Consider the following 13,039-nt stretch of genomic DNA (forward strand, 5'->3'; position numbering starts at 1 on the left):
CAGAAAATGAACATAATCTGTGTACATACAAAATATATAATATATACAATGTGTTTAGTGTACACTTACAATAATGTATATTAGCAGAGGACATCCAGGTAATACTGGTAAAAAAGAAGTGCCAATTCAATAAACTTTCACTTTTTGTACAACTGTGAGCAAATTCTTATTAAATATAGTTACCATTTTCCTCTAATAAATTGATACTGTCAGAATAGGAGATTATTCAAAAGATTCAAATTTTCAGCAATTCCAGTATTACTAAAATCTTTAATTTCTCATGAACCTGTATCCTAATAGCAAAAAAAAAAAAGAAGAACCAACATAATGTTAGTCCAGTCCTTATAGCTGTATTTCTTATTTCTAATGGTGAATCCAGAAATGCAGTCCCTCAGCTCCTTCCATATGGAGCCCTGTCTATGCATAAGAGGGCAGTGCAGTTAAATCTGCAACTCTTTCCTTCTCCCACAGTCAGTAATCTGGCAATTTATTGTTGCAGAAAGAAAAACCCCCAAAAATACAGTAAGTAACAACAGCAGATTTTCCTGTAGTAATTTCTTTTGTATCTCTTTCTGTAAATGGCTTTCAGCAGTGATTACATCTTGCAATAGAATCTATTCTATTAGTGGACCAACATATGAGAAAATTTGTAATTCTGATTTTAGTGTAACAAGGTAATTAAAACACTAGATATAAATGACAGGTGAGTCTAAGGTTATCTGTAGTTTTATTTTTCTGGTCTTGTGTCACTTGAAAGGCTGAAATAGGAGTTGTGAGCAGTTGCTGCTGCTTAATGTTGCTTTGCTGTGTTGCCAACAGAGGTTAAAAAGGTGCCCTCCCTTTGCTGCCATCCATCCACGCTCCCTCAAAGCACAGCACATCCCTTCCCTTCTGTTCCATGATGGCCTTGTTCAGGAAGGGGGAGCCTAAGCACATCACTGAAGGAACAAGCAACAGGAGCCTCCTAAGTGGTGTTTCAGCACCTACAAAAATTATGGGCAACCGAATTTGCAAGAAGTCAAATAATGCCTGGACTGGGCTTTCTGAAAGCAGGTGGATCATACCACATTGTTTAGATCCCCTTGGGTACCCTGCTGAACCAGAGAGTCAGAGCTTGGTGTGCTCTGTACTTCTCTAACCCTCCATTTGCTTCTTCTTGTGGATATATAAAAACCAGAAGAAACAGGCACAGGGTGAAGTTTTAGTGGAGGTGGTTGTTATATATTTTTATATGTATATTTTATAACCTTGTTTAGAATCATCTAACACTTTTGGGAATATATCAAGTTAAATTTTAAATGCTTCTTCATGTGTTAATTTAATCAAGTTTTTTCCCCTCTGGTTTAAAAGATATTAAACACCCCACTCCATGTGTTCATAACCTAAAGTAACACATGAGGTCAAGGTACTCAACAACAAAAACCCAGTTGCACTCTGGTGACCGTGGTGGGACTTGTTTCCAGTCTGTAATACTCTAATAATGAAGTAAATGTTACACTCAGAGAGGATCAGTCTTTCTTTACTGCAGCTACAAGGAGAAAGTAAGCAAAAATCAAGGTGAGGTCTGTCAAGATGATCAGTTTTATTTAGAGGTCTGAAGTGAGTTGAAAGGGGTACTTCAGGATGTCCATGAAGTTTTCTAGTTGTTCATTTTTTGTTATATGTATTTGAATAGCATTCTCATTCCTTCTCTCTTTTTTTTCTTTCTTTTACCTTCCATCCATCCATTGTCACGCATTGCATTCTTGATTACAGTCTGTGTAATCGTTACCACCGTGTGAAGGCCATTTCCCACATCACCAGGTATGGTGTCACACATCAAAAAACATCTTTGTGTGCTCTCAAACCTAGCCAGTGTTATGATAAAAAAATTTCTCCTATGTTAGCCTCTTTTCTTCCTCTCTTCCTTACCCATTTGATATGAAATAACATTGCTGCAGGAAAGTGATTTTTAAAATAAATGTCTTTAAAAAAAAAAAAGTTGTATTTTCTGGGTCAAAGATGTACTGTCTTTCTTAAGGGCTAAAAAGCAGTACTGTAGAGATTTTTGGTTGTCCAAAGGTTATGGCCTGGAACCTGTAGTCTTTTTAATGGATTAATAATTGCTATGAAGTTCCATTTTTGTAAAATTCTTGAGCTGTGTTGTTCAGTTATGTTTTAATCTGATTGTGATTGGTTTATGTTAAAAGCCTGATACTCAGCTGTAGTTTTCATTTCTGTCATGGTAAATACAGATGGATAAATTAGTGCTTTTGTTAAAGCTTATTGTTCTAGTTTTGTATCTAAACTGTCATTCTTCAGTGTTTATGTGGCCTTTAGAGACATGTTATTTGCAGGTTGCTACATGGCTAGATGATTTTTTGGAGAAAGTAGTAAGATCCTAAAGGTGCTCATTTACATGCAAATTTTTATAACTTTTAATGATGTTTCTGAACATCACTGGCTTGTAGCTTGATTACTTTTGCACTTGGCAGAAGAAAATTTCACTAAAGAGCTTTTGCAAGAAACTGTTTCTAGCAATAGTGCAAAACCATGTCTTATAACCCATTTTTCAGGGATTAAAATTAATGTAATTATTGTGAGTTCATGATCTTATGCACATTTATTATACCTAGACATGTGGAACATGAATCATGTCTTTCTAAGCATTCTTCTTACAAGAAATAAAAAGGAACAAGTGTTCTTTCTAAATGCAAATTACCAAATTCAAAGCTGGTAAAAATTTTTGCAACCCAATTGCATCTGATGTGACAGATCTCATACACCATTTCTAATGCCATTCCTTTCAATTTAATATTTATTTTGGATCAATTTAGTCATTATGGCTCTTGAAGCTGCAATGTACCAACTTTTTTGGAATGAGGAAAAAATTTTAAAATTACACAGTGACTATTTCTAGGCTTTTTAGTTATATTTCAGCTTTGATATCCAGTGTCTCTGCAACAACTTCAACAGCATAATCATTTCCCCATTTGAACATATTTAACTTACTGTGTAAGTTCCTCTTTTGCTAGGACACTAGTTGTTTCATCTGTCCCTTCAACTTCAGACTGTAAAATGGTAATAAATTAGGTAAATGGTAATAATACTAGGAAAAGGGAAGTGGCAAGTACTTCTTTCTAAAGTAATACTCTGAAATAGCTGGATTTATTGTACAACAGTGTACAATCTGAGTGATAGCAGCACTTAGAGCTGCTAAGATCCATCTCAGTACCTCATTCACGAGCATGAGGTACTCAGGATGTTTTTTGGCATAAATAGGATGCAGTTCTAAACAGTGCAAGCTGCAGCTTTGTAGCATGCAAACTGCGAGGTGCATTGTTGCAAGGTCACATGTAAATGTGCTATCCTTGCTCCCTTGCTTCCAACGTTGCATAATTACATTACTTTAATGGATTTTCCTTACTTATCAGTAAGGCAAAATATGTGGGATGTAAAATTATCTATTAATTGGCACAATTCAGCCAAGGGATAAGGGTCATGGTTCAGTTGTTGTAATCGCATGAGGTAATGGCTTTGTTATGGTACCTGCTGTAGAATCACTAAATGCAAAAGGACAAATTTGACTTAAAAGAATTAAAAATGGATTTGTTTCAACAGTGAGCTTCCTAGAGAAGGAATAGCTGGAAACATTGAGATAATTAGAGATACCTGTAATGGATGGATGAATAGTTGTATAACTGAGTCTAATCCCACTGGTGGGCTCAGTCATTTTGCAGCATTTTTGGACTCAGATTAATAGGGACTATTCCAAATTATAAACAGTACTTTTGGGTCAAAGAAGAACACAGTATACCTGTCATGCTTAAAATAAGACTTAAATCTGTTTGCAAATTTAAATATTCCTCTTTCACTAATGTTTTGCAATCTCAAGATCACTCCTGAAGTTCAAACACCTCTTTTGGTATTTGAAGACCATATAACTCCAGCAGCTTTTTTCTTACATTTTTTAGCATAACCTTAGTCTGATGATCAAAGTTCAGCAAACTACAGTCATTGAAAATAATTTTTAAAGTGAATGTTTATAAGAAGGGAGGAGAACAGGACCCGAATAAAATACAAAAGTCTGTATTTTGCTTCTGGAACAGTCTGGGAATAAACAGGAAAGCCTCATTTTGTTGCACTGCTCTCAACAGTGCTAGTGAAATCTACCAAATAATTCTGCCTATTTTCTGCATTGTATGTTGCTGGTAAGAAAGTAGGGCAATTCACACAGAAGTGTTATTATAGTGTATGGATCATGAATTTGCAGTAAGGAGCAAAAAGGAAAAGATGTATTTAGCTACTGCTATTTAAATTGCAGTCCTGGTAATCTAAGCCTTCTGTGATTACATTGTTTGTATTATATTATTAATCACAAATATCCCTAAAATTATTGCACAGGTTGGACTAGCACGTTTTAGATGTAATCAGTACTAAATTAAGCTAAGCAAGAAGTACTACTTGTATCTGGCCTCTTGGCCTGTGCTACTGAACTTTCTATTCTGTGTATTTTCACTGGTAAAGCCTTATTTTTATTTTGTCACATCTTGGCAACTTGAACTACCTCAATGAGATTGTGTGTCTATGGCTATTGGCATTTAAATACTTTATATATTTTATCAGTTTTAATTTAGCTTCTAAGACTTATAATAAGTGTAATCTGGAATTTTCATGTAATTAATACTGTGCTTATAAATTAGACAATGAATAATTAATATTTCAGGTTATATCCAGGTACTGTTCTGAGATGAAAATAAGAGATTTCAAAGTATTCTTTCACCCAGATCATTAAAAATCTGCTGGAGGATTTTCTTCTGAGTCTGTTTTGGTTTTATGTAGAACATATTAAAAGCTGAAAAAAATTCCATGCCCCCAAAGACTCAAGTTAAAGGAAATCTCTGTAGTTCCACTCATGAGGCGGCTGAAATTCTACACTGTTATAATTTTGTGGAAAAGCAAGAAATCAAATCTATCTGTAATTTCATTTTATAAAGAAAATACTATTACAGTTTCTCTGAAAATGTGCTTGTGGGTATATTTGAAATGCACTGGGAATATGAATGCTTGATGGAATTAAGTGCAGACAATGAATCATGGTGATCAGATATTCTCTATTAACAAATATTATCTTTTAAAAAGTCTAATTTTTGTAACTCAAAAAATCAGTCCCTTTTGTTTCAGACCTTAATGAAACAATTCAATTTTGGCACAGAGCTGTAATGGACAAATGCCAGAGGATGAAAGCAAAGGGCAGCATGTTTCAGTAAATCTAAATAGATTAATGATGTTCAAACTCAATTTTAATGTCATTCTTGTTGTTTTCAAGCCTAGCCAGAGTCCTTTGGAGATTTAGTTGGTATTTTTTTCAGCACAGACTGGGAAGATGAGTGTGTCCCAGTTTGCTTGGTACCTGCTGCTGTCCTGTGCTTCTGCAGTTAGGTCAGCTGAACTTCACACAGCTTTTCACTCCTGCTGTTTTTCACTGCTAATTTTAAGCAGTTTATTAAGTGAGGGCAAATTTCTCATGGCTCAATGTATTCCTGCGAGCCTTTGATAATTGGAATAATCACTTTATTTCCACTTGCACTCATCTAAGCTACTTAAGTAGATAGTACAGTAGGCTGAGGCAATGAATGATTTCTTCTTTCCAGCCGTATGTCGGTCACGCAATAGAACTGCAAATCAGAGCTAGACAGCGTGCCAATTACTACTTCCAAAATGTGTCTCTCCCACAGAAGTTATTTATGCACACTGCTAATTAGCCACTGAGATTTTTGTTCACTGGAGGAGAACGGATCCACATGCATGGCACTGCAGGAAGCCTAAAGTACGGGCAAGGATATCTGTGTCCAAGGCCCCAGGTCTCCTGCTTCTCAGCAGGACATTCTGACTTGCAGTAATAATTTACATTTTAAGATAAAATATTGCCACAGGTGTTTGTGGCTTGTAATTTCAGACCTTACCTGAAGAAGGGCACGAGGGACTTTAGGCAGGATCAATATGAATAAAAGTCCAGGAAAATGTACTGCCTTCTCCCGTTTTCATCACTCAGAATTTTCTCATAGTGCTGAGGAGCCTTTTAAACTGTCTATATTTAGGACTTTCCGAAATAGAAATTCACTCTTATTTTTGTTTCTTTTGTTTAATTTCTTAAGCATAATTTATTTCTTTTTGTTTCAGATACTTCACCCAGGAAAACGTGTGCTTCTGCTATCTTGTCTAACCAAGCCTTCTCATTTTCACCACTTAGACATAAACACCCCCTATAGAAATAATGTATCTGTGACATATCTCTGCTCACAGGTATAGCACTTGTTTCAAATAAATAGAAAGTTGGTGAGAAAGGGGTGAGAGATGTAACAGTACAATGCAGTCAACCATAACTGGGGAAAAATGTTAACTCAGGAATAAGTCAGAGAGCAACCATGATGGAGAAGTTGTTGTAATCAAGCTGACTTGTGTAGGGTGCAAGGAAAGCATAAGGAGCAAAAGGAAAGTTGTCATTAAATCAGTTATAGGTAATTTAATGATCATTTTAGGTAGAATCAAGATTTCAACCTGTTATTGAACTTTTGCTCCCTTTCCCCTTCCAGTTCTCTCTTTTTTTGCATGTAGCTCTGGTGGCAGCCTCCTGTTAAACGTGGTTTCTTGTTTTAGTCAGTTGCTGTTCTTTGTGATGTGAGTTTAGGAGTAATGTCTACTGAGTACTCTCACCTCAAAGATCCCCAATTATGCTCCATACTACTTGTGTTCTTTCTGAGCCCATAAATCTCCCCTTTTACAGTGGCACAACATCTTTAGGATGAGCACTGAGTACTCTACTCTCTGTGATCCTCTGCCACTGTGGGGGCCTCTTAGAAGGACCTTAGAGGTAAATTACTTTGGCCATGCAGCTGAGGAGGGGATGAAAACAATATTGTTTAAAAAATTACCCCCTAAGTGCCTGCCTTCCCCTTCTGCTCCTGTTTTGCACCAAGAGTGAGAGGCTTCTGCCTTTCTCTCTGAGATCTGATGGGCCCTCCTTGCCAGGGAGGATGCCATACACTGGGGTGCCCTAATAGGTGCAAATGTTGCAGTCCTGAGTCAGCAGCATAAAGATAATATGAGTATTTATATACTAATTTAGGGAGCTCCAGCTTTATGGAAACTTCATAGTATGTTAAAGGGACAGTGATTTATTAGCCACTGTCAGGAAAATCTCTATAAGCAGGATGGAAAAATTGCAGAAGTTGTGAAGTAGGTGAGGCAATAGAGGAGAAAAAGAAAGCACTCAATCTCACAAGTGCATATTTTATTCCAAATGTTGGAGGCACAGAAGTTGTGGACAGGGTAAATTAAAGCATTCACATACCAGAGTGAAACTCAGAATGTAATATAAAGTTGTGATAATAGTATCACATATGAAAATTGTATGCTTTCAAGTAGTTTTTATCTATTTCCAGTGTCAAATGAACAAAACCAAGAAATTCACATTTCTACTCCTAGGAAAAGGAGAAGTATGGCATTTAAATAGCTGTGCAAGTTAGCTTTGAAAAGCCTGCAGTTGAATATCTAAATGTTGGCAGTAATGCTCCTCTGCATTCTCTGACCAATGTGGAAAAATTTTAAATATGAGTTATTATCTGTATGAAACCTTTCAAGAGAAGCCATAAGTAAAGGGAAAATATGGTCACTCATTTATCACTGGCCATAGTAGAAAGTGGCAGCCATAAGCTTATTCATTTTTATCCTAAAAAAATGCTGTCACACTGTCAAACATGCCAAAACAATGCTTTCTGGATCATTTTTCATATCTGTTTTCCATTTCACAAAAACAGCACAGAATGAGTGGGTTAACTTTTAAATAAATTTCAAGTTTATTTTTAATCAATAGCAAATTAGGGATTTAGTTTACTAAGCAGCTGTTCCATAAATTATAGCAGCACAGCTCAGGTAAAGAGAGATTTTTGACATTCCCAAAGACAGGAATGAGCAGTCAAGGGACAGACAGATGGGAAACTCGTTTAAGCAGCTTCATTGTCAGTCACAAAACCAATGTGATTTTACATCTTCTGAGAGGGGAAGAAAAATCATTCCCTTAGTATGTTTATACCAACTTAGAATAAGTTTGTGTGAAGGACCATGGAGGTACATGATTTAGGTCTAAATGAGAGTTCAGCCAAGGTGCCAAGATGAAAACTTGCTAAATAAGATGGAAGTGTGTCATGACAGCACTGCAGCTGCCACTGCTACCACCCCGTGCAAATCTGTCTTGCTGGGCTCGGTAGTCAAGACCAGTTGTGGATTTGTTTCATCTTATCAGAGTTGTAATGCAATTTTGGGAAAGAAGCAGAAAAGAGGGGCAAACATAATGGTATAAAAATTCATGGAACTGCAATTTTGTGGTAAAAGCTGTAGGTTTACAGGACTGTCAGCAGTAGAGAATGCAATGGAAATGGCTAGCTGTTTCAAATAGTCAACATTTTTTAGGCTGTCCAGTCAGCCAAGTTCTTAAGAAAATCTACTGAGCTCTTAAAAGAGCAGTGAAAATATTATTTTTATGTGAAGCAAAATATGCTGAGATACAAACAAAAGTGTAATACACAATAACTACAGTAGGCTATATATTAGAAAAATGGTTAAGAATCGCTTTTGCTGTGAAGGAAATGCATTATACACAGCAGTGGTGCTGAAGCTGTATGCTTCTCAAATTAGGTTTACACTTTCAGATTGGAAAAATGAGTTGAAAATGTGTGGGGAAATGTGAAATTTTCCTTGGGAGCTTAATGGCTTATTTGCATAAACTACAAAATAATCAAACAAACCTGAGGCTGGCTTTTAAAATACTCACCAAGGAAATCATATACTCTGTTCTTGTGTAATTTTAACAAAAACTTTAATTGACCTCACAGTGTGGGGATGTAAAAAGTCTGTGATATAGTTAGCTATTGAGATAGGCTGTTTAATAAGACATTAAGAAAGAAATAGCAGATGTGGTAATAAACAGAATAGTATAAAACAGGTGAAAGTGCCCTTAATGACTGATGCACTGCAGCATGTCATTTTATACTTAAATTTATGATCCAGTTTAAGAAAAATGCTAATATACCACTGGAAGTCATATCAATCGTATTGCTAACTTAAAATTTTATTTAAACATGTGTGAGTAATAAAATATTTTATTATTAAAATCTGGTTTTTGTGTTCTTGGGGGCAGTTTGGATTCACAGGGTTTGATGGCACACTAATCCTCTATGAATTCTGATCCAAATGAACCTGTGCTTGTCTGTGTTGTTGTTTAGATATTTCATGAAGTCAGATAATCTAAAGCTGAAGGCAAAGGTTTCATAATGTAGTTCCAAAATCAATCCACTAAAAACAACCATCTACCTTTTTCCCTATCTTTAGTTAAAGATACATTACTCTTGCCCTGCTCTCACTTTTGGCTCTTTCTACTTGTTTTTTTCCTCTGTTAAATTAGCTGGAGGGAAGAGTCTTAATTATGCACAGTTCAAACTTCGCTCTGCCCATTTGCTGTATTGTAAAAGGAATGGGGGTCATGTATGATTGCAGAAGAGCTCAGAAGGGTTTCTCACCCTCAGAGGAATAAATAATTTTGTAAATAATTATAATGTAAATGTATAATAATTATGATGTGTTTCTGAATGCTCTGAGTAAGAAGTGACACACTGAGCACACACACTAAATTTTCTACCCCTTCAGTACTGAGTTGCAGCGGATTGGGGTTTTTTCTTGTCTTGAGCTAACATTTATGTTTTCACAAAACTGCCGTATCTCTTGATGTAATTTTCAGCTTCAATAGCAAGTAAGGTTTAGGAGTAAGAAAAAATTAATAAATTATTTCCAGAAGCAAGAGACAAAGCTTTTTGTTGCAAAGATGCCTGGGAAGATCTCATCCAGATTTTAAACAGCGCTAATGCCAAGATGTCCAACAAGAAAACTTTATTTTAAATATATGTGCACAAGTTAAGCACTTATTCAAAATTAGTCTTGATGGTAACACCGTGAGGACCTAGGGGAATAATTCTGTAGACATAAAAAGTTGTTTATGGGTCTGTAATTAAACAGTAATCAGTCATTACTTGACATTTTGGCACTTCTGCCGGCTGCAATGCAAAAGTACTAACTTCAACTACAAATCCCTCATTAAACTTCCAGTAAAACAGAATTACTAACTGCTATGACTGTCAACATGCATTTTATTTTAAATAGTAATCAGAGAAATTATTGTAGTTCATTCTATAAATATGCTTTTTTTTTTCTATCCAGTTTTTTAAAGTTTTTCGCTGTGACAAATTAAGTAGGATGAGGTCATTGAGCATTTTCCTTCAAAATTGTGCACAGTTCTGTGCCAGTTTAAATCTTTAGCTTCAATTATAAAGAAAAATTAAAATGTGCTGTGGAGTGAAACTACAATGGTGAGAGATTAATTAGCTAATATTTGTGAAGCTCTGAAGATAAATCAGGCTATGCAGTGTGTGTCTTAAGTACTACTGTAACAGGGTTGCTAAATGCACGGTTGAGAATTAGTTGGAGGGATGAATTTTTTCCCAATTCACTGCCTTGTTCTCAAATCTTCCATATTGTGAGGACTTTAGGCTCTCATGATAATCTGGCTGGCACTGGTGGATCGATACTACTCAATTAGTTCAGCCCACACTTCTTTCACAGTCTATTAGTGCCTCTACATGTCTCATCACACTAAATCCTTTGGGGGGAGCTGAATGATGAATCATTCCTCATTTGCAGTTGCTCGTCTATGGAAGACAGCTTAGCAACTTGGTTGTTTTGGGGGCAGCAGTGACCAGTCAAGAAAAAGTTCCTTTTGTAAAGTGAATGATGCCTGGACCTAAATGTTCCTGCCCAAGCAGAACCCACACCGTGGATTTCTTTATAGAAGAGCTTTAACAGTGTGTGTAGACCTCTCAGTACAGAAATCAGAAATGTCACAGTCATATCAAATGAAGTGCCAGTCCAGTATAAACTTACTCTTTGGCTCAAAAAATCTTGACAGGTCAGTTTTGTCTGGAAGGACTTAGGTGGGTTCAGGCATAGCCTGGTTTTAAGTGTCGTAAGGCCAGCATGAAGACATTGCTTTTATTCAGATATATGAGGTGTTGCCTCTTCTGCTACCATTGGATAATCTGTAAAAACAAAGTTTGATTTAATAATAATAACAGTGGTAATAGTACTAATAATAATAACTGAATGTAGGATTTGTCCTCCCACCTAAGAAACAGTAGTCTGAGCCACTACTCAAAGGAGCTGTAAAAGGAACATGCAGTTCTCAGTATTAACCCAGTGATAGTTTCTTTTCTTAAAACCCCAAAACGTTGTATTTTCGGTATTTCAATGTAATTTGTCATTAAATTTGACATGTTTTTCACAACTTTTTAATGAGTCTTTCCCATAAATCTGAAGAATATGTTCTCTGAATTTTTCACTTCATTGTGTCTAAGTAGCAATCTCTTTTGACAGTGATAACATCATTTTTTCATATAATTTCACTAGTGTATCTTGTAGACATTTACTGAACCGTTCAACTTTGTTCTGGTAGGCACATCTGTAGCCTTAACTTTGTCTTCAACCTTCTATATTTATTTATGTTTCAGTATTAGAGTCTCTGTGCTGTTTAGCAGAATTCTCTTTCCCATCTCTCACACGCAGGTTGGAAGGTTAGGTGGTTTTCTGCTCTCTGCAGAAGTAGGAAAAAATCGATAGTGCTTTCTGGTTTTGCTAGCCCAATGACAGTGTCGTGCTACCTGGTGAAACCAGAGGAACTAGAAAACAGCTGGGCAGTGGTGCCCTTGTGAACAGTGCTCTGGCTCTGATCCTGCCTTCCTAAAACTTCTATGTGAAGCCAGCAGAGCTTGTCTGCAGTTGTAGTTATTCACTACAATTGTAGTGAATATTGAAAACTAGGACACTTGTGAATATTTTAGTTACTTTTCTGTAGACGTCAGAAGGAAGTTCCAGGTTGCTGCATGATAAATAATAGAGACTGTGATTTATTTACTATTTATACACTCTGCGTTTGTCAGAAGTAAGAGCGCAAGTGAAAAGTCCTGTGTCACCAAGAAATTTTCCTTACCTCATCACAGTTAAGCTGTAGCTGCAGCATAGCTTTTTGCTCAAGAAGGGTTTGCAGAATTTTAGTCTCTAGTTCGCTTAACCTCTGGAGAGCTGTGCAGAGCTGTCACACTTAAAAATGAAGGAGAGAGGATATCAAGCTCCTTTTGTGAAACAGCTTGGAGAGCTGTGTTTTACTTCTGCTGTAAGGCCTGGAAGTGCCTTCAAGTGCAGTGTGAATTTGTATGCCCAGTATTAGTTATATTCTTTGATTTTTACAAATTTAAGAACTCTGGTTCTGATGTGCAGTAAAAAAAAAGGAATCATTTATCTGTTCTTTAATTATTAGTGAGATGGTTGGTGTAGTCTGATGTTTTGTAGTTGTTCATTTAGGGAAATTCTGGTTTTGTCACTGCATAAAGGGAGTGGACTTCCTTTCTGCTGAAAGAAAGCCTCTCTCTTCCTGGAGCTGTGTCATTTCACTTAAGCTCCTGAAACTCCTAAATTTTAAATATGCTCTCTACCATCCATCTGTAAGTAGCCATAACAGGCAAATTTGAGTGTGATTACAGATTTTCTTTTTGAAACATGTGTGTTGATTTACTGCACATTTATTCCTGTTGCTGGAACCCTGAAGAAGGTGTCTTTTTCAAACTCAGAAATAATAAAAAAAGTTACCTGATTTTTTGTTCCTAAATAAATTAAATAAGTTAATTCCAAATCAACATTTCTGTAGATTCCAGTTGCATATTGGTAAGGATAGTATTTGCTATTTCCTTCTGGAATTTAAGAATAATTTTACTGTTCATTAGTAAAAATGTTTCTTTTCCCCTTCTTGATATTCCCATGCTATTGCAATTACTTTGAGGGAGTAGTGCATGGCCACAATGTAGACCAGCAAGTTCTCTTATCTACTGGGTTAAATGTTTGATTTATATTTATAGATTGTGTTGTGGTTGTTGAGATGTAAATTTGTAGGAATGTGGTT

General features: G+C 36.1%; 1 protein-coding gene across 5 annotated transcripts in view; it reads left to right on the forward strand.

Annotated features, from left to right (window-relative positions):
- Positions 1–13,039, forward strand: part of CCSER1 (coiled-coil serine rich protein 1) — a 613,616-nt gene that overhangs the window by 517,644 nt on the left and 82,933 nt on the right. Inside the window, exon 11 of one of the 5 annotated variants that reach the window (XM_077177072.1) lies at positions 6,163–6,327. The exons of the other annotated variants lie outside the window; for them this stretch is intronic. Coding sequence (XP_077033187.1) covers positions 6,163–6,251 — 89 coding nt within the window. The 3' untranslated portion in view covers positions 6,252–6,327. Of the gene's footprint in view, positions 1–6,162; positions 6,328–13,039 lie in introns of those variants that run through there. 5 annotated transcript variants of the gene reach the window in all.

Source organism: Agelaius phoeniceus, chromosome 4, assembly GCF_051311805.1.
Source record: "Agelaius phoeniceus isolate bAgePho1 chromosome 4, bAgePho1.hap1, whole genome shotgun sequence".
NCBI classification, from domain to species: domain Eukaryota; kingdom Metazoa; phylum Chordata; class Aves; order Passeriformes; family Icteridae; genus Agelaius; species Agelaius phoeniceus.